General features: G+C 37.3%; 1 protein-coding gene across 2 annotated transcripts in view; it reads right to left on the bottom strand.

Moving 5' to 3' along the window:
- The window catches only part of DMTF1 (cyclin D binding myb like transcription factor 1), a 51,518-nt gene that overhangs the window by 10,563 nt on the left and 18,258 nt on the right, over positions 1-22,697 (bottom strand). For both annotated transcript variants that reach the window (XM_055124763.1, XM_004602152.2), the window contains exons 5-12: positions 17,876-17,970; positions 12,119-12,233; positions 10,705-10,781; positions 7,080-7,237; positions 5,982-6,014; positions 5,010-5,119; positions 2,661-2,889; positions 1,349-1,500 (exon numbers count right to left, since the gene is read on the bottom strand). In XM_055124763.1, coding sequence (XP_054980738.1) covers positions 1,349-1,500; positions 2,661-2,889; positions 5,010-5,119; positions 5,982-6,014; positions 7,080-7,237; positions 10,705-10,781; positions 12,119-12,233; positions 17,876-17,970 — 969 coding nt within the window. The remainder of the gene's footprint in view (positions 1-1,348; positions 1,501-2,660; positions 2,890-5,009; positions 5,120-5,981; positions 6,015-7,079; positions 7,238-10,704; positions 10,782-12,118; positions 12,234-17,875; positions 17,971-22,697) is intronic.

Genomic DNA, 22,697 nt, shown 5'->3' on the forward strand with positions numbered 1-22,697 from the left:
AATAAAATGAGGTTAATTAAGTTCCTTTCCAAATGGGGCCAGGGAATAGTTAATAGGACTGGAACTCCTGCTTTGCATGCATCTGATTTTCAATGCTTTGTTGCCCCTTAAACCAAAGGGCATAATCTTAATGGCCTCTGGTAGCCAAGATGGACATAAGCTCACTGGGTCTGAGCACTGAACACAACTACCTGGCCTGGTTGGCAGTGTTTACGTGGAACAAACCTGAGTTCATGAGCACTGCTTGAAGAGCCCCTCAAGTAAGTGAATGAACTTTCCCTCACCCTTGGCCTCGAAGGCACTTACTGTTTTAGTTATTGTAAAAGCATATTTTTTAGGTTCTACCTCAAAACTCCATAAATAGCAACTAATCTTTTCTAAATTGTAGTTTGTGAGTATTCCGAGTTCTTGTGAAGGCAACTCTGGATTTGCCTGATAAACTATATCAGTCCCCTCAGTAGGGGTATAATCAGGCTCGGTTCACATTACATTAGTGTTCATTCATTCCTCTAGTCTTAACATCAGCTTTCTCAATTTCTATATTTTCATCAAGCAGAAGTTCTTAGCATTTAATTCTCATTGGGCAAAATGAAAGTTGGAACACTATAGTAAAGGGAAAGAATTTGATTACCTAAATTAAATACACAGTACTACTTAGCGGAGGTATGCAATCAACAAGAATGTTGCAGCTAACTTAGTAGCAACTCAATGTAGGCTTTGTTTGCAAAACTGAAATCAGAAATAAAAGCTTTTTTCTATGAAATAAATCACACCATCTTCCTAAGTCCTAGCTCTTTTGTTTTGTTTTGGGGTCACACCACAAATTGCTCAGGACTCACCCCTGGTCCTGCACTCAAGAGATTACTTATGGTGGGGGTTGGGGAACCAAATGGGGTGCTGAGTTTCAAACCTAAGTGTTGACTGAATGCAAGGTAGATGCCCTATCAGCTGTTCTATAGCTCCAACCCTAAATTCTAGCTTCTTAAACTGTTGACATATATAATATAGTACATGAAAAGTTTCATAATATCCTTGGTGTTCAGCATCTTCTGGGGGACCTTAGCATCCCCTGATGCTGAGAAGGGCTGCTGTATATGTAATAGAAACTATATATGGATCTGTATTTTCTTCAAAATTAATGTGATAGAACAAAAATGTGGGAAATTGTATATACTAGGTGATTTGAGACTTAAAGAAAACATCAGTGCTTCTCAAGATAAAACAGCCAAAAAAAAGGGAGAGACTGATGTGAAAATCTACTATGCTTATCTCTCCTTTATGTTTATAACCTTTGAAGAGCAAACTTGGTAAAATAAGGGCAATACTTATTAAGAAAATAATACATTACCGGGAAATGAAACATCCTTATGATTTGCAATTTGCCTTTTGATAGTCCACCATTTACTCCGAAGCCACTGGGGTGAACGGACACTGCTCCATCCCTCTGCTAAGAGATCCCAGTTTATGTCATTTTCATCAATTACTTCAAGCTCTGCTATCCTGCAAATTGCAAAATAAGCATCATTAGATGTTAATTTCTCCATAAGACCCTCTTTTGAATATGCACAATGGCAGTGACAAAAATAAAAACCAAACAACAGGTCATGTAACTCAAACTGCATAGGAAAGGATCCCAAGAGTTGCAGATGAGCTTTGAAAACTAAGTATTATAAAATAAAACTAGCAGAAGTCTTTTTGCTAAAGATACAACTAAAAGATTGAACTGTAACTGAACCAGATGAAGTTCTGCAAAGAAAAGGAAGAAACAGGTAAAGGTTAGAAAAGGATAAGAAAAGATTTGCTGTATTCTAAAACACTATTCTACCATGTTTTAGAGAGAGTTCTAAGTTATTCTATGGGTTAGAGTTTTTCCATTTGTGAGATACAGATATCTGTAACTAATTATTAGAAAATATATTTTGAAACACTCCAATGTTAAACTGACCAAATATAAAATACCTTATTAGAAACCCAAATGCCCCAACCAATTAACTAGTATAGCTACTTATACTAGGATTTAACTGTTTGCTTTCCAGTTTTTACTACCATCATGACTTTCACTTTTAGTTGGGAGTAGACACAATGAACAGCTTCTATTGCTCAGAATGTCTTAAATGTTTCCTTACTGCATTATTTTTATATAATCGAGTCACTGAACTTTCAAGGTTAAACTACTTTTAAAAGTTGAAGATTATCTTAAAGCCATTTTTGGTTATGTATGATATGGCCCACTCTGAAAATGAGTTTATAGAAAAGGCCTCTTTCTTGGCATTCTTAGCACAGTAGCCCAAGACAGAAGGGCATGGAGACTGAGCAGCCCTTTTACCATCAAGTGCTTCCCTTCAGCTAGGGCTGAGGCACATGGATGGGACAGTGGAAAAGCTACACTGCCGCTGCCTGTGCCATACCTGTTCTGTGGATAGAGTGGACGTCAGTCTCCATGCCTTCAATCTGGTACTCTGCATGAGCACTAACTCCACTGAAAAGGAACAAACAAAAGAAGGAAAAAAAACCACTCAATATGAAATACTTAGGATTTTACACAGTGACTGATTGGAAAGAATACTTTTTAGTTACTTGGCATCAAGGGAAATTCAAAGACGAAAATTAAGATACTGCAACTGAAGAACTTTTGTCACCAAAATACCAAAGACACAAACCTGAGGATGAGATTAATTTCATCTTCCTTGGTCCATTCAGTACCTCCACTCTGTTTCCAGTTTAGGTAGTTTAGCCATTTAGAGCGACACTGCTTTTCTGAGCGGGTACCCACTCGTTCTGCCACAGCTGCCCAGGACACACCCTGCGTGACTATGTCACCCGGTTCAGTGCTTGTCAATTCATGAACCACTTCTGCAAGTCTTTTTTCTTCTTCTTCTGTCCATTTTCCTGAAAGAAGGAAATCATCCAGACTACTACAACTACTACCTCCTTTTTGACATGAACTTCAGGTCTACATTTCTAAGAACAGAATGGAGATACACAGCAGCACTAAATTTCTGAATGAAATTTAGGGAAAACAGCTACATTTTCTACTTAAATACATGCACAGTAAGGTTCTTAGAACAAATGAAAATATAGGCTCCTAATGGCAAGAATTGACTTGAAACTGTTACTTTCCCCTTCTTTTGTTTTTAGGCCACTCCTGGTGGAGCTTAGGGCTAGGGACTGAACCATGGTTGGTGACATGCAAGGGAAACACATTAATCCCTGTACTATTTCTTCAACTCAACTCATTTTTTTGCTTAACTCCACATAACATTTTCTCTGGAGAAGTCCATTTTTTAAATAGGAATAAATGAGGAACAAATATGATATTTATGTCGTCCACACATTTTGTAAAACTAAAAAAAAAACTAGGTTTACACCATCTCATTTCCAATTTTCCAAAATCCAGTGATGGAGTATCAGTAAAATAGCATATTCGTGCATATTCTGTGTGTTGTTGTGTTTGGGGAGGGCTGGGTCACCCAGCTGAGCTCAAGGTTTATTCCTGGCTCTGTGCTTTGAAATCACTCTGGGACAAACCGTATGTGTTGCTGGGGCTAAACCCCCAATTGGCTGTATATCAAAGGCAAGAATCCCACCTACGGTACTATTTCTCTGGTCCCTCATGCACATTTTTATTCCAAGTTTCCTTGAACCCATTAATAACATCAAACATTGTTGTCAGTTATTTTGCTAGAAGTAGAAAAACAAGGAAAATAAAACCTGTAAAAAAATCTTTCACTTCTGTTTTCATTTTATTACCAGCCACTAAAAACAGAAAATTTGATAAAGGTGATGTGCTTATCTCACAGATTATTCCGTTTACAAATATTTGGTACACTAGAGAGAACTTTGTGAAAAATACATAACCACATGAAAAAGAAAAAGCCAGATCCCTCATGCTAGGGAACGGTGCACCATTTTTCCCCCCAAATTATGCAAATAAAAGAGGTTCTTTATTCATAGCAGCTTACATGATGGACCTATGTCACTCATCCTAAACCTAAAGCTTCAGAGTAGCAAAGATGGTTAAATTTATGTTCTCACTGAATTGTTGGCAATAATTCTGGCAGAAAAGTTATGCAGATATTTTGATTCTGTATGTGTTGTGTGACAGCTACATCCTCACTGTATATGTGTGTGTATATAGTTTGACTTGACAACTATTCCTCTGAGTAAAACATTGAACACTTTGTGAATTTTTCAGAGAATATTGAGGCTGATACTCATCTATTCATAACTTCACTGTAAGTGACAATGACAGACCCTAAAAGGTGGTGTTGCTCACAAGGATAGGTTTAACACTATCATTAGTACATAGCTAAATGTTAAGAGCTAAACATTTGAGTTTTGGCCTAGCAAGTGAAACGCACATTTTTTCCCCAATAGAAAAATATACTCATGAGTTTGAAATAAGCAACATATATATATAAGGTTTTTGTCAGTTACTTTGTGAACTATTATTAACCTAAGCTCAATAGTTACATGGGCTTAATTTTAAATTACTTCACGTATGTGTGTTTTTCAGAAATAAATGCAGAAATGTAGTTAGCAATACTTTCCCAACAGCAATACTTTTGAGTTATCACAAAACAAATGTGCTAGTAAGAAATTATTTGAAATCGAGGTTGTATCTATGTGAACGAGCTGGCATGATAGCACAGCGGGTAGGGCGTTTGCCTTGCACACCGTCGACTGGGTTCAATTCCTCCGCCCCTCTTGGAGAGCCTGGCAAGCTACTGAGAGAATCCCGCCTGCACAGAGCCTGGCAAGCTACCCGTGGCATATTCAATATGCCAAAAATAGTAACAAGTCTCACAATGGAGACGTTACTGGTGCCTGCCCGAACAAATCGATGAGCAATGGGATAACAGTGATACAGTGATCTATGTGAACAATGTTACCTTAAACACAAGCACAAAATCTAAGTTACAAACTATTGAGTTGATTAAGCATAAAGAATAAGACTAGAATATAAATCTGCACTTACAAAAAAAGGCTATCAGTTGCAGTCACAGTACCTGTGTTGCAAGTATCCTTCATCAGTCTGCACCGATCTTTGACGGAAGATGCACTTCTTCCTAGCGCCGCCCCTATTGTTGCCCAGTCATTGCCATGCTTTATCCGGAGCCTAAAACAAGAGTCTGCCAATCAGCATTTGGTTCAACTGTTTTCTCCCTTTTAATTTCATCATTTATTCTTCATTCTTCTTCTTCCCATTTGACTGGTTTGGAAGTTGTGGGCAGCAATACTTTGAGAGCCAAAGTTTGAAAGTGTGGCCTTTTGGGGGGATCCACAGTTGTCTGTGGGTGAAAAAAAACAGGCAGCAATTGCCTTTTTCCTGGGTCAGAGAAGAAATAAGTAACTTGGATATGTATTCAAAAAGACCAAATTTCCCCTCAGGTTACTGATACAATCTCCCAGGCAAACCCCAGATTTCTCCCTTTTGAGTATTCCTAATAAGTTCTTCTCAGTTATCTGAAAAAGTTTCCTAGGTTCTTATCATAAACATCAAGTTTCAATTATTTTTTGTGGTCCATACAACTAACTCATCTACCCATACTTTATGAAAGTCGTAACTCAACGAAGTTAGGATTTTTTTCCTGCTAAACAGCCTTTATAAAGTTGATTCATCAGAACAGGTCTATAAATTATTCAACTGAAGTCATGTAGCACAACCATGGTATTTTGTGGTGTTTAAATTCACAAATTTAGTATTCACCACAAAAATTGCCATTTAATCTCTCCTAAGACCTTCATAAAGTTATTTGTTTTGTGCCTGGCACCAGGAGATGATTAAATTTATGGGCATGGTACTCTTGTGCAGGTATAAACCTCATTTAATGGTGAGTCATACATAATAGGTAAAATTATATCAGTCTACCAAAAATCTTGACATATTCAAAGTGAAACTTAAAAATCAAAACCATACAAAAACCAAACTATCAGGATTAATGGGAAAAATGCCCCCAAAATACAAAAAAACAACTTACTCCTTGAGCCTTTCAATTTCTTCAGGTGTGTATCTAGAAATTGGGGGAAAAAAAATGAGTTAAAACAAAGAATGCCCCCCCAAAAACTTAAAGTAATTGATTTAAGAGTAGTTTCATCTTAAAATCAATGATTCTATTTATTTACATAAAAACAACTTTTATAGCACTAATAAAATTGAGTACTGTGCAGTTTTCCCTAGGAAATTTCAGTATTTCAGACACCCTTTTACTTCTGTGCTGCTTAATTCTTTCTTTACTCATGCTAATACAGCTATTTTGAAAGGCTTATGAAAGATAAATCAGTTATTAAAAGAAAATTCTACAAAAATTTTTCACATGGCACTGAATAAAAAAACTGCTGTATTTGCGTGAATAGCTATGTGACATTTTAGTTCTGATGTGTAGGAACATTATTTTTTAAATAAAAAAGTACTTAGTAAGCAGTCAATGCAATACTCTTTTTTTCTTTTGGGGTCACACCCAGTGATGCTAAGGGGTTGCTCCTGGCTCTGCACTCGGAGGACCATATGGGATGCTGGGAATCCAAACCGGGTACCCGGCCTCGTGCAAGGCAAATGCCCTACCCGCTGTGCTATTACTCCAGCCCACAATATTCATCTTAAAAAGCAGCATCTTGTAAGCTGTATTATTGTTTCCTAAAATTCTTAAAGAGAAATAAAAATGTCAATAATACAGTAACTGAAGTATGATGGTTTCTTATGTTATCTCTAATAAAAAATCCATGCATTGGCTCTGGAAATTTACTTCCGTTTTTGACTTAAAAAGACACTGATTTAGGAAATTATATACTATAAAAATTAAGAGCAGGGCAAAAGCTACAGTACAGCCTATAAGGCATTTCCTTGTATGTAGCTGACCCACGTTCAATCCCTGGCACCACCAGGAGTAAAATCCCTAAGCACTGACGTGTGTGTCCCCAACACCCCCCGTCCCCCCAACCAAGGAACCAAAAAAATATTACAGAATAATAACCTACAAAGTTCTTTTTACACTTCCCACATCTTTACTCTCTATGATACCTCTGGCATTATGTTCTCCTAATCAAATGAAAACATGCAGTATTACAAGTTTTCATACTTTCCCACATGGTTTCTGTCATCATACATGCGAAGCACTCTTCTATAAACTGCAAACAAAGGCCGGTTCAGACCCCATGCTATAGTCCTGTAGAAATCTTTTCTTTCGTCTTTTGACATCTCAAAGATGATTTCTGTAGCATCTTTTATTCCGCGTGCCTAAATGGGTTACATTTAATTTAGGGAATTCTAACAAAATGCACATGGATATACTATGCTTTTTTAAAAGTTTTTTTTTTTAATGTTAAAGATCAGTGCTACTTAAGAAATCAAATATAAACTTTAAAATGTTATAAGGACATAAAGTAATATTTTAATGTTTCAAAAATGAACTATTCAATAAAATCGTTTTATCAGTTTTTAAACTGTAAGGACTTTAAATACAGTTGAAGGAATAAAATAAATAAAAGAATCAAAAATAAAATAAAACTTTTAGCAATGGTTTTTGAAAAAATCCATTCAGAGTAATAAAATATGGAAAGATGGCAAAAACTAGTTTTTTAAAAAGACAAAATATTAGAAACAAGAATATATAATGCTAGAGATTAGATCTGAAAATTATTAAAATTTGATGGCAACAAATTTGAAAATTTACATAGTAAAATTAACTTGAATAACCCAGGTAAGTTTGATATACATAGTCTAATATGTTCTGAACAATAAGAAGACTTCATTAGTTACTGATAATTTTCATTTCCAAAATGAAAATACCTACTCTAGATGAGTTTACAAGTAAATCCTACTATCAGCTAAGAGAGTTTTTAAATTACTCTAAAACAAAGGAAAAAGTATGGCAGGAAAGATAGAATAAGGACTAAGACATATGCCTTATACATCTCTGACCCAGGTTCAGTTCTTTTTGTTTGCTTTTTTTTTTGGGGGGGGGACACCTTGCTATGCTCAAGGGTTACTTCTAGCTCTACACTCCTTTTTGTGCTTGGGTGACCATATGGGACACTGAGGATAGAACCCAAGTTAGCCATATGCAAGGTAAACACCCTACCTATTTACAATCGCTATGGCTGCCTGACCCTGGTTTGATTCTTGGCACCATATATAGGCCTCTGTGTGGTATGTGTGTTCCAAGTCAGGAGTAATTCCTGAGCACTGTTAGGTGTGGGTCAAACCACTTTTTACCTACTCCTCCATCCCCCAAAAAGAACTGTGGGTGTTTGTGATTTGCTTGTTCATTCTATCAGGTTAGCATAATTTCATTAGCAAAGTCAGGAAATTTCGAGAGAAGAATTTTTAGGCCAAGCTGTTCATTACCATCGATTTCCTGGTACCCTTATAATAGTCTACTTAAATTCAGTACTGCACATAAATGTGTAGAAATACAGTTGACCTTATTTCAGGAATATAGCTTTGTGGTGATTAAACATATGTGTAGATTTATGTCTAAAAATATAAAATCTCAATATACGTGAAAAGAATATTTATAAAATTTAACATTCACATTAACAAAACTCTTGTATGTTAGGATTTGCTGCTAATCTAATAAGGTAAATATAGGAACTGAAAAACTAGTAACATTGGTTTTAAAGAATACATTTAGCAAGAACTTAGATTATAAAGTCAATACATATTATTGATGTTCCTGTACAAAGTTTATAAACTTAGAAAAGGTTCTCATTTATAATAACATCAAATGAAAAGCATTTGAATTCTTAAGATAAGTTAGGAAGTTAGAAGTCCCTTATGGAGAAAAACAAAACTGAAGGAGGTTAAGAGAAACTACAGGGGCCGGAGCGATAGCACAGCGGGTAGGGCGTTCGCCTTGCAAGAGGCCGACCCGGGTTCGATCCTCGGCATCCCATATGGTCCCCCAAGCACCGCCAGGAGTAATTCCTGAGTGCAAAGCCAGGAGTAACCCCTGAGCATTGCTGGGTGTGACCCCAAAAAAAAAGAGAAACTACAATGAAGAGCTGCATAATGTTCTTCAATAAAAAGCTAAGATAAAATAAAGATGTCTAATTCCTTTGGATAGATGCATGTATAGATGCTTTTCTAGTAAAAAAATCCAAAAGAACTTCCTATTTTATATAACCTGTTACTAAAAAACACCCCCCGCTCCCCCGTATTTGTGCACATCTAGCATTGCTCAGGTCTTACTCCACGTATCATTCCTGATGGTGCTAAGGGGGCCATATGCTGTGCCAGGGATCAAATCAGGGTCAGTCACATCAAAGCAGGCATCTTACCCGCTCTACTATCTCTCTAACCCTCTGGTATTTCTCTGGGTCTTAAAATATTAGTTTGGTGTGAAAGATCTTTATCACTCTGAAAGTAGTGAAGTATGTCAAAATACATAAAATGTTTTCTTTTTTATTAAAGAATATGAAGCGAAAGGAGAGAATGAATGTAGAGATACTAAGTAAGTGTTAAATAAAGTCCTGAAGATTTAAGTCATATGAAGATCCTTTTCGGTTATAACTATGTAAAATACTAGAAATGAACTACAAGGAAAAAAGTCTAAGTAACAACAAAGCCCTCCATCATCAGTTGGAGACTGAACAACATGCTATTGAGCATTATAAGATTAATGAGGGAATCAAAGAGGAAATACGTTTACTAGAAATAAACAAGAAGAAAAACTAACAATATATGGGACAGAGCTAAAGCAATGCTAAAAGGGAAGTTCACAGCAGTGCAGCCTTACACCAGGAAACAAGAAACTGCACAAGTAAAAAATATAGGTGCATATTAAGAAATTTCAAACAGAACAATGAAATCTAAGATCAGTATAATGTAGGCATTGGAGTGAAAATAAATGGAACAGAAATAAGATCAATGATAGTAAAAGCTGTTCTATGAAAGGGTAAATAAGGACAACAAACTTATTCATGTTTGTTAAAGAAAAAACAAGAAAAATCTTAATATGATCAGAAAAGGGATGTCATAAATCCACTCAAAGATTACCTTAGGCTTTAAATTAAAGATTTCTAAACTTATTTGGCCTATTTGATCACACCACTTTCAGAGAAAACAAATGGTGGTGGTGGGGGAGAAGGACGCCTCTCCATCTTATTTCCTTATTTAATCTAACAGAATGTGATTACCAATTGCAAGAGAGGCAATCATCTCCCCTGGGGTAGGGAATCAGTCACTGTGGAACACTGTTCTAGACAATAAAAATTCACTTACTTACACTTATTATGGTCTTCTTAAAAAAAGATGGCTTTACAATTCTTTTTTTTTTTTTTTGCTTTTTGGGTCACATCCGGCGATGCACAGGGGTTACTCCTGGCTCTGCACTCAGGAATTACTCCTGGCGGTGCTCAGAGGACCATATGGGATGCTGGGATTTGAACCCGGGTTGGGGACGTGCAAGGCGAACGCCCTACCCGCTGTGCTATTGCTCCAGCCCTGATGGCTTTACAGTTCTGAGGGTACTAATGTATCTGTCTTAAATTTCAGGTGTTAGCTAAAGCAGTATTGCTATGCGAACCAATAATATAAAAAAACTTAACATGCATCTTAGAATTACTAGTAAATAGCATATTAGTCATCTGTTATGAAAAATTACTAAAAGACTTCTAATGAGTATATACAATATTCTGCTTTGATTACTTTTGAACTTGGCAATGAAAAACATTACTGAAACAAAATAAAGTGTCATTAAATACCTTCAGATAGCGTTCAATATTGTTCATCAAAATATCAATTTCTTCCTTTGACCACATTCCTTGCTTCCACTTATGTCCTTTAAAAAAAATAAGTGATGTTATGGAAAATGTTATTTCCCTATAGCAAAAAAATACAGTACTAAGAATTTGTTTTGTGATAAAATTATCTTTAGGAATGAAATGCAGCTAATTTAATTTCTGATATATCTGTAATCTAAATAACCCAGAAGTAAACTTGCTTTTATACCCTTGAGATCTTTTTGCCTTTTTGTTGTTGCTGGTTTTGTTTTGTGGACCACACCCATGGTGCTAAGGGCTTGCTCCTGGCTCTGCACTTAAGAGACCAGTTCTGGTGGGGCGAAGGGACCAAGATGGGCTGCCAGCAATTGAACACTGAATGCAGATCATCTGGCAAAGGAGGCAAAACATCTTACCCACTGCACTCTCTCTGGCCCCTAGGACCTCTAGTTTTTATTTATTTTGGGGGGTGGGTAAACTTGCTTTTATACTCTCGAGTCTTTTTTCCTTTTTGTTGTTGCTGTTGTTATTTTGGAGCCACACCCAGTGGTGCTCAGGACTTACTTTGAGCTCTGTACTAATGATCACTCCTGGCAAAGTTCAGGAGACCATATGGGATGTCAGGGATCAAAGCTGGATTAACCACCTACAAGGTCAAGTGCCTTACCTGTTGTACCAGGTAACCTCTGCCAGCCTAACCTATAGATTTTAAAGAATACATGACCCTATTAAAATAAAGATAAGTGAAAGATTAAAAAATACAACTTTCAGCTACTTCTTTTTACCATTCAGCAAATCAGGGCTGCCAAAAAAGACTTGTACATACTGAAAAAAGAACTCAAAATTTTTCTCTAATGAAAAATAATTGTCACTGGCAAAAGCAAGTTCACAAAAGATTATAGGTAAATGAAGCATACACAAATATCACAACATTATAAACACAGTATATCTAAATGAGTCTTTACTTTGTCTAGGCTGAAAGCAAATTACTTTCCTTTCCTAATTTTAGAGTGGCATATACACAAAATTCCTACCTTCTTGTAGCAGCTTCCAAGTCCTAAGGAGCACAGAGCACTAAAAAACTGTTTCCAAGCCACTTAGCTCTGGAAAGGTTTTATTTTTAACTCCACTGGGGTGTAACTACAGTGTTTGTTTAATGCTACCACAATGCCAATTAGAAAATTAACAAGATGGAATCTATTGCATATCACAAAAATGATTACTTAAAAACACATAGATATTGGTTTTATGCTCTCATTCAGAGACAGGTTTCATTATAAAAACAAGTTATTGAAACCACTCCACCACAATTAAGATCCTATTCAAAATCCTGATGACTGCATATCCTCTTTTACCTACATTTTTTCCCCCAGCTAAAATTCACTTTACATCTTACCTTTATTAGTCAAAGAATCTTTATCTTCTTTAGTTGTAAACCATGCTTGGCTAACTGCTGAAACCTCCTCATTACTCAAGGGAGATATTTCATCTAGTTGCTCATTCTGGAGAATCTTAAAAAAATAAAAAGAGAATAGCAATCTGATGTAATACCAACCCAAATTCTTCTTCATCTATGTTTATAATTCATTCCTACTAGCTATAGCGATAGCACAGCAGTAGGGCGTTTGCGGCTGACCCGGGTTCGATTCCTCCGCCCCTCATGGAGAGCCTGGCAAGCTACCCATGGTGTATTCAATATGCCAAAAACAGTAACAAGTCTCAAAAAAAAGGAGACATTACGGGTACCCACTCAAGCAAATCGATGAGCAACAGGATAACAGTGACAGTGACAATAAAAATATGCTCAATTTGTAGGAATTCAAGTATTTTTTGCAATTTTTATCCCAATGATCTGAAATGAAGTTATCTGTATTTATAAAATACAAATTTTATTAACCAAGTAATTATGTACTAGTGGCCGGAATTTTATAGAATATTAGATTTTTATGGAATATCCTATTAAATATTTAGATCAATAAAGTCTACCCAAAGCTGTGTGCATATATAGATATATATGTATCTATAATGGGATCATACAATGAAATAGAAATTTTAAGGTTAAATGTTATACTTTTGTTAATAATCTGGCAGGTAGTGTGATGCTTAAATAACATCTATATTGCAATCTTTTGCTAAATTCAAAATATTAACAAGTCAAACCAAAATGCATTACAAAGTCATGACCTGTTCATTGTTTACTCACAACTTAGTTTTAGTTAACCCCAAGAGCTGATTTCTACCCTATCTAATGTACTTTTTATTTATTTTATTTATTTTTTATTTTTTTTGCTTTCTGGGTCACACCTGGCAATGCACAGGGATCACTCACTCCTGGCTCTGCACTCAGAAATTACCCCTGGCAGTGCTCAGGGGACCATATGGGATGCTGGGAATTGAACCCGGGTCGGCCTCGTGCAAGGCGAACGCCCTACCCGCTGTGCTATTGCGCCAGCCCCTCTAATGTACTTTTTAAAAGAAACTACATGGTACTACCTAAATAAGCAAACAAACAAATAAATAAATAACTGCAATTGTATAGCCTAGTTCTCCCTCTCAGAGAATCTGGCAAGGTACTAAGAGCATCCTGCCCGTACGGCAGAGCCTGGCAAGCTCTTTTGTGGCAATTTCGATAAGCCAAATACAGTGACAATAATGCATCTCATTCCCTTTACCCTGAAAGAGCCTCCAATGCGGCACCACTGAGAAGAATGAATAAAGACAGGCTGCTAAAATCTCAGGGCTACCTTTGGAAAACAATATGGACACTCCTCAAAATTAGGTAATGAGTTCCAATTTGATCCAGCAATACCACTTCTGGGAATATATCCTTGAGAAGCAAAAAAGTATAGTCTAAATGACATCTGCACTTATATGTTCTTCGCAGCACTGTTTACAATAGCCAGAATCTGGAAAAAACCTGAGTGCCCGAGAACAGATGACTGGCTAAAGAAACTTTGGTACATCTATACAATGAAATACTATGCAGCTATTAGAAAAGATGAAGTCATGAACTTTGCATACAAGTGGATCAACATAGAAAGTATCATGCTAAGTGAAATGAGTCAGAAAGAGAGGGACAGACATAGAAAGATTGCACTCATCTGTGGAATATAAAATAACAGAGTAGGAGACTAACACACAAGAATAGTAGTATATAATAATAGGAGGTTGGCTCCATGGCTTGGAAGCTGGCCTCACATGCTGTGGGAAAGGCAGCCCAGATAGAGAAGGGTAAAGTAAAATGTGACTGGAGAGCCCGCACGGGAAGGGAGATACATGCTGAAAGTAGACTAGAGACTGAACAGGATGGCCACTCAAAACCCCTATTGCAAACCACAACACCTAAAAGGAGAGAGAGAACAAAATGGAATGCCCTGCCACAGAAGTGGGGTGGGGTGGGGGGGAATGGGATTGGTGGGTGGAAGAGATACTGGCTTCATTGGTGGTGGAGAATGGACACTGGTGGAGGGATGGGCTCACGAACACTGTGAGGCAAACATAAGCACGAAAATATGTAAATCTGTAACTGTACCTTCACCGTGACTAATTAAAAAATAGAAATTAAAAGAAAACAACTCAGGGCTAGAACGAATAGAGATGTTACTGTCTCCTGCTCGAGAAAATCGATGATCGATGGGATGACAGTGATACAGTGGTACTGCAATGAAATCAGTCTTTTCCAAGAATTATGTCATTTAATAAAAAAAAGATCTTTATTGAATCTTATCATAAAATTTAACCTTTTCTAAGAGGGATGTACACAATTTAGTGCTTTTGAGCATACTGTGTTAATTTAAATAAATGTGTATTTTGGGTGGAGTGAGAAGGTCCAAATCTTATTCAGGGGACCCATGGACCATCACCAGCGATACCTGGTCAACCCAGTCAGGCAGTTAATGTTGGGGGAAAAGGAGACAGGTGATGCAGTGCTGTTCAGGTAACCAGTGCTGCTGCTAACAGGGATACACCCAGAGGAGTTGAGCAGATTTAAATCAGGGCTACCTTTGGATGTGAGGAATGCACCTAAATGACTGAGTCATCTTCCTAGCTTTGTGTACAGTGTATTTATACAACTATCATCAGGTAATTTTTACTACTTACATTCCCAATTTAACAAATTCTGAAGGAATAAAGCTGTGCTGGCCTTAGTATTAAAAAAAGCTATACACTATAAGATCAGCAATGTAGGTAGCTACCAAATCAGGTATGAGTCCATCAAAGGCCAAAATAAATGAAGTAGTCATTCTGGATTGAATCAATTGTGAAAGTACGATACAACAAAGATAAGACTATTTCTTGAATAAGCAGGAAATTCTTAATTTCAGGAGGTATTAAAACAACTCATTTAAAAAAAGAAAAGCTGTCAGTATATTAACAAAAGTACAATGAAGAGCAGACTATAACACTTGTTTTTGAACTTATGAAAGTGTTTTGTTTTTTGAATCCAAGGACAAAAAGCTACAAATCTCTAGAACAAAACAAAAAGTTTTAAATGCATTAGTCAGTTGTCATAGTTTTGGATTTTTTTTCTTTTAAAGATCAAGAGGTCTTATGAAGTTAAGAACTGAAACAGACAAGACTGATTATATTTCATGGCCTCTTGTATTGTGAAGATTAAGTTTCTATAGGATTTAATACAAAACTTATTCATCAAGGATATGACAATCAAAACACTCTGATACAATGCTCTCATTTAAGAAATGTAATATGGAAAATACTCTCCTAATATGCTTTTCTCATGTATAATGTGTTAGAGTAATAAGAATAAAGTGTATAATGAGTTATAAGAATAAAAATCATTAAGTTGCATTTATTTAAATGAACAGCAAAGCCCATCTTATGTACTTCATAAATATTAAGTTGGGGCACATAGCATTGTCACAGGGTGCAAATTTTCCTGATTTAAGAATTATAATAATTATTGGGGCTGGAGAGATAGCACAGCGGGTAGGGTGTTTGCCTTGCACATGGCCGACCCGGGTTCAAATCCCAGCATTCCATATGGTCCCCTGATCACAGCCAGGGGTAATTCCTGAGTGCAGAGCCAGGAGTAACCCCTGTGCGTTGCCAGGTGTAACCCAAAAAGAAAAAAAAAAAAAAGAATTATAATAATTCTTAAATGTAAGAATTATAATAAGAACTATTATCATTATCTAGGTTATTTAAATGTATGAGTCATTAAATAAATTACTAGATTTTATTATATCCAACACTCTAAGAAATTAAGTAAATTAGATGCCCTAAGAGGTATTTATACTTAGATATAGATATTATATTTTAATAGTTCTTCACTCTCATTTATCACTATTTCTGTATAAATCTTTTAGAATTCATCAGGCTTTTTAAACATACTGTTGCTTTTTAAGGAGTCTGTTTGAAGAATTTCATATATTTAGGATTAAAAATCAAAATCTATGTACATAATCCTTTTACTTATTGAATATTTCTCACAACCACAAAATATTGTATATATGGGAGACTTTCTAATTTTTAATTACTTGCTTGTCCTATCACTAAAATAAGACACAATATATAGTTAGTAAATATGTGAAATACATATATGTGGTATGACACAAAAGGGCACAAATAATAGAAATTATCACTAAAAATTTAATGATGAAAATGGCAATAACAGGCCCAGAGGCTAACACTAATTTATAACTATTTAACATTTATGCTATAATCCAAAGACTACAACTCTGTAATTTCTCTAATAAGGACTAAAAATGCCAGTGTTCAATCTTCTAAAATGACTAGTCTGTAAACCAGACCACACATAAGTTTTTCACTGTATTGGAAAACAGAAAAGAAGTGAGACTATATAGACTTTAAATGTGACAAGCCCCACTTTGAAGGAAAGATGTGCTTTATTGCTTTGCAAGGTTTTGGAAAAACACTGTTCAAATCATCTGGTGAGACCCATCGACAGATTATGAGGATCATTGGCCTAGCTCAAAGCAATACGTAGCACACCAAAGTCACTCCTTTAGAAATTCTGTCATTCTGGAACTACTCTGAAGATTCCTATTACAAAGATTAACAGTGGACCTACCTGTGATGACCTTAGTCTATATTACATACCAACTTGTAATTATTATATTTCTTAAGTCTTATCATGATGCTTCATATAAGAGGACTATTTCTACTATTTAAAAATATTTTATGACATGAACAATAATATAAAAGGATAAGCTACTAGAAAAAGGGCAGAGGCAGAGATAAACCTCAAGTGAAATAATCTTTAAGCCTCAGTCTGTAAGAGAAATTAGGGATTTTTTGTTTTTTTCTGGTTTTGGGGCCCATCCCGCAATGCTCAGGGTTTACTCCTGGTGGGTTTGGGGGTCCCATATGGAGTGCCACAACTTAATCTGGGTTGGCCACAAGCAAGGCATCCCTTTAATCAAAGAATTTAACTAGGACTTTTATTCAAGTTTTACATAAGGAAACACTTATGACATTATCCAACCTCTTATCAAGTGGCAAAATGTATATAAGCAACAAAAGAAACAGTACCATCATAACTATAACTGTCTTAACTTAAATCTACTCAAAATGACTAGTTTCCATTTACAGTGATTAGGTAATATAGGCTTTTTTGACTCATCACTATAAAAAACTGATCTGTAAAACTTATTTTAAAAAGTTTCATATTCCGGGGCTGGAGCAATAGCACAGTGGGTAGGGCATTTGCCTTGCATGTGACCAACCCAGGTTCGATTCCCAGCATTCCATATGGTCCCCCAAGCATCGCCCGGTGTTGCCCAAAAACCAAAAAAAAAAAAAAAAAAAAAAAAAAACCACAAAAAAACTACAGTCCAATCAGTTTTGGGTTTTTTTTTTTTTTTTTTTTTGCTTTTTGGGTCACACCCAGCAATGCTCAAATTATTTAATAGCACCAGTAACAGTCTTCAATGTATATGAAGGCTGCATATGCACGATCTCTTTCCAAAAAAGAGAATCACTATCTACAGAATGGCTGTAAGTTCTCTCTTTGTTGTAATTCTGAGACTGATATTTGTGGAGAATGAAAACCTAAAAGAAGCAACATCTTATCTATTTTGTGCTTATTGCTTTATGAAATATGGTCTTAAATTTTTCTTGTCAAAGTTATACATAGAGAATAAACCTCAGTCAGTAAAAAGGCTTACTATACCTGGATCTGTGTCACAGTTCCCTCTGTTATCTCATCCTCTGCCACTTCAGTGGTTGCCGTCATGGTCACCTCAAAGCTCTGATCATTTTCTGAAACTTTAAGAAAAAAAAAGTCCAAATCCAGAATATTAGCAGCTTCTGATTCTTAAAAAAATTAACAAAAATAATCTGACCATCTAATTTCTTAACACAGTTCTTGCCAAAACTCTATACACTCTAAAATATTATTGCTATGCATCACTCTGGCTGAGCGGGAGACATAAGCAAGCAGAAGCAGGTAATTTCCTGCTTAAGTGGTGCTTATACTCTAGATTAGTATGTAGAATGGGTGAGCAGTGCAGAGAAAAAGTAAATCAGAAAAGAAAATGAGCTGGGGGTGTTTGAAATTTTAGATGAGAACTAGGCAGTCACGAGGCCGTCCAGCACCACGCAATGTTTCAGAAAGTCATAAGAACAAGATATGATCAGAAAAGAATCATCTTTTGGAATGTCCTGCAGTCAACCCTACGCTCCAGATTAAAGCAACAGCACATTCAGTAGGAACAAAAGCCCGGATAAGACACAAAATGAAGACCACCAGAGCTCAATGTCCCTTTACCTTAACAATGTCATCAGTACAGAATCCAAGCCAAGGCAGCTTGGAAAAGGACAATATATTCAGCAATCTGAGGCAAAATCCCCTCACCCCATTTATTTTTGTAATCACACCTGGCTGTGCAGAGTTCAAAGGGTTGCAGTAGCACTTGTCTGGCAAGTGGCAGGCCCTGAAATCATTCCTCAAAACTGCATCCAGTCCCCTAGCACTATCAGCTGAACACCAATGGGCATGATCCCTAGAAAAAACTGAATAAATCGAAGAGGAAAAAGACATTACCATTTAGTTTAGTAGCAAGGTCTCTCTGGACCTGCGAAGGAAGTTTTAGAGAAGTGCTAGAGGTAAAAAATCTTACTGGTATGGTTTTAATGAAGCATGGAAGAAATTAATGTTGAGGAAAGTTCCTTCAATTTTCACTTTAGTTAGTTTTTAATCATGAATAGGTGTTAGACCTTGTCAAATGCTTTCTCTGTATCCACTGACATGATCATATTATTTTTGTATTTTCTTGTACAGATACAGTGTATTACATTGACTTGTATATGTTAAACCATCCTTATATGAATACATTCCTGAATTCAACCTCAACAAATCCCACTTGGTCATGGTGTATGATCTTTTTGATGAGTTGCTGAATTTTATTTGCTATATGATTCTATTGAGGATCTTTATATCTGTGTTCATCAAGGATATAGTCTATAATTCTCCATTTTTTTGTACTGTCTGTATTCAATTTTGGAATCAGGTTAAAGTCCACTTCATAGAAACTACTTGGGATCTTCCATTGCCTCATAGAACCTGAAAGGATTGGCAATAATTCTTCTTTAAAGGTTTGAAAAAACTCATGAGTGAATCCATCAGGGCCTAGGATTCTGTTTTTGAGGAGACTTTTGATTACCGTTTTTATTTCTTGATAGTGGTTGGTCTGTTCAGGTATTCCATGCCATTTTGTTTCAGCCTTGGGATGTTATTGGAGTCCAAAAATTGATTAATTTCTCCTAAGTTCTCTAGTTTTGTGGCATAAAAATTTTCAAAATAATCTCTGAATTACTTTGGATTTCTGTAATGTCTGCTGTGATGACCTTTTCATTTCTGATTCAGCTGATTCAGACAACTTCTCTTGTCTCTGTCTCATCTTTTTTTTGGGGGGGTGTCTCACCTGGCGATATTGTTCAGGGGGTACTCCTGGTTCTGCACTCAGGAATTACTCCTGGTGGTGCTCAAGGGACCATATGGGATGCCAGGGACCGAACCTGGGCCAGCCATGTGGAAGGCCCTCCCACTGTCCTATCACACCGGCCCCTCTGTCTCATCTTTTAAAGAAGACCCTTTAACACCTTACAAAACTGGTTTCAAGGCTATGGATTCTTTAAGATGTTGCCTGTCTATGTAGCTCTGCATTGTTCCTACAAATACTCAGATACAGCATCCTTGGTGTCTTCATTTTTATTATTTTATTTTAATTAAAAAAATTTTTTTTGCTTTTTGGGTCACACCTGGCGATGCACAGGGGTTACTCCTGGCTCTTCACTCAGGAATTACTACTGATGGTGCTCAGGGGACAACATGGGATGCTGGGATTCAAACCCGGGTCAGCTGCTTGCAAGGCAAACACCTTACCCACTGTGCTATCGTTCCAGCCCCGGTGTCTTCATTTTTAATTATTCCACCATTCTCTTCTGGCTCATAAGAGTCTAATTTGACTGATCTACTATGAGTCTTATAGGCTTTCCTTTATATATGTTTCTTTTATGGTCCTGTCAAGAGGTCTTTGAAGGATCAAGTAGATACTGTTGGTTTTATAAAGAATATAAAGAAAACCTAAATATTGAAATGAAATTTAAAGTTAAATCTTTAAAAATTAATTTATCTCTATGAATTCCAGCAAAGACCTCCACATTCATTAGTCCCAGGTAATAGAGATGTATGCTTCAGGATTTATATAACTTTTTAAAAGTCAGGTAAAAATGTAGAAACCCTACTATACGGCTCTTATCAATATAAATTTTATAAATTTAAGAATCAAATCAATACTACAAGTCTCCTCAAAAGTTATCATATTATACATATTACCCAGGTGTGTGTAATCCCATCAACGGCCAACATCCAGAGAGACTTAAAAGCAAGCTCTCAGAAGAGAGTGATGCAGAGAGTCTCTTGCCCACACGCCTGTCTGTCTTCCCCGGGGCTCCTTGGAGGGGATGGGCTCCAGCTTCCCTCCCCACCCCAAGCAGAGCTCCCGGCAGCCGAAGGCCTCCAGAACCTAGCTACAGCCATGCTGGAGGCCCCTCTCCACACGTTCGGACAGGTCTCATGCATGAAGGTACCTGGCAGAGGAACCCAGGTGTGTGTAATCCCATCAACGGCCAACATCCAGAGAGAGACTTAAAAGCAAGCTCTCAGAAGTTATCTTTAGCCTACTTCTCCCCCTGGGAGAAACTGGCAATCTTCTGAATTTCCTGCCCACATGGGACAGCCTTGCAAGCTTCCCATGGTGTATTCATATGCTAAACCCAGTAACAAGCTAAATCTCATTCCCCTGACCCTGAAAGAGCCCCCCAGTGCGACATCCTTGGGAGGGGCGAGTCAAGATAGCTTTCTAAGGTCTCAGGGAAAGGATGAAATGAGAGGTTACTGATCCTGTCCGAGAAATCGTTGATTAACAGGATTTTCATGATTCGTGATTATACATATTAGGCTTTAGAAATTCCTCCCTTTGGTCATGGTCTGACCAAACACCAAAGGCTCACTGAGCTTTAATGTAATGCCAAAGCATCCACTTTTTTTCATTTTTGCTCACCACCCAAAAGATGCTCAGAGGTTACTCTTGGCTCTGCACTCAGAAATTGTCCCTGATGATGCTGAGGGTATCATATGGGATGTTGGGGTTCAAACCTGGGTTGGCCACATGCAAGCAATGTGCCCTACCCACTGCCCTACCCAATGTGCCCTACCTACCACTGCTCAGGCCCCTGCTTCACATTATCTTATTGAGTTAAGATAATATTGACATGAAGAATTGGATGTAACATAAAATAGGATAAAATGATATATACTTTGAGCCTCTTTTATCACTCTGCTTTAACCAAATAAACCATATATATCAAAATAATCACTGGAGGACCCTCTGCGCCTAAAGACTTTGATTCCAGAGACCTTCTAACACATTTTGGCACCAAGCGCAGCTTCTTACAGCAGTGCACTGGGAATGTGAGCTGGCTACAACTCCGCGTTGCCCGGGGATGGATCTTTCCTCTCCACCCTGTCTTTCTGCACAGAAAATGGCGGTGGCAGCAACATCCACGTGGTGGGAGTCACCTTCTAATAAGACACCTAACCCAGAGGTATACGGTTTTTACACTTTGGGGCTCCTAGGTAATCATGGGAAGTGGGTGTAACCAGCATGCCCTTGGCCCAGATAAATCCAAAGCTGCTGAGAGCGAAACAGACCCTCTGCACCTAAAGACTTTGATTCCAGAGACCTTCTAACACATTTTGGCATGCAGTGCAGCTTCTTACAGCAATGCACTGGGACTGTGAGCTGGGCTATGCAATTTCTGGCAGAACTTTCCCTGGACTTTATACAGAAATCCAAACCTGTGTGGCCATGGGACTTAACATCTCTTAATTGTCAGCAATGTGAAATGGTTCCTTTTTAGCAGATCTGACTTTGGGGGGAAACTCCAAAAAATAACAGTGAGTTTTTTGTTGAAATATTGAAGGTAATCAAAGTAGCAGCCATTTCTCTAGACTGAGAACTAAGCAACAGCCCCACACCAGCTGAGAAGAGGAAATATCCCTCTTTCCAGGTCGTTTCCCATTTTCGGGGAGAAACGCGACATGGCTTCCACCATACTATGAGGTGCGGGAAGGAGGATGAGGGGGGGAAAAAAAAGGAAAAGGAAAAAGGAAACAAAAAGAGTTATGTACTTGGAGCAGTGGGGCTACATATCTCTTCATTCTCAGCAACGGAAAACTAATTATCAAATGCTTCCTTGGTAGTAGGGCTGTCTTTCTTGGGGAGAAACTCCCAACAACAATAGTGAGTTTTGTGTTGAAATATGGAATGTAATCAAGGTAAAGAGAAAACGAAGTGAAATTTATCAGTTATGCAGTTGGGGGTGGGGGGGCGGGGGTGGGAGGTATACTGGGGTTTTTGGTGGTGGAATATGGGCACTGGTGAAGGGATGGGTGTTTGAATATTGTATAACTGAGACATAAGCCTGAG

This window comes from Sorex araneus, chromosome 1, assembly GCF_027595985.1.
Source record: "Sorex araneus isolate mSorAra2 chromosome 1, mSorAra2.pri, whole genome shotgun sequence".
Lineage (NCBI taxonomy): Eukaryota > Metazoa > Chordata > Mammalia > Eulipotyphla > Soricidae > Sorex > Sorex araneus.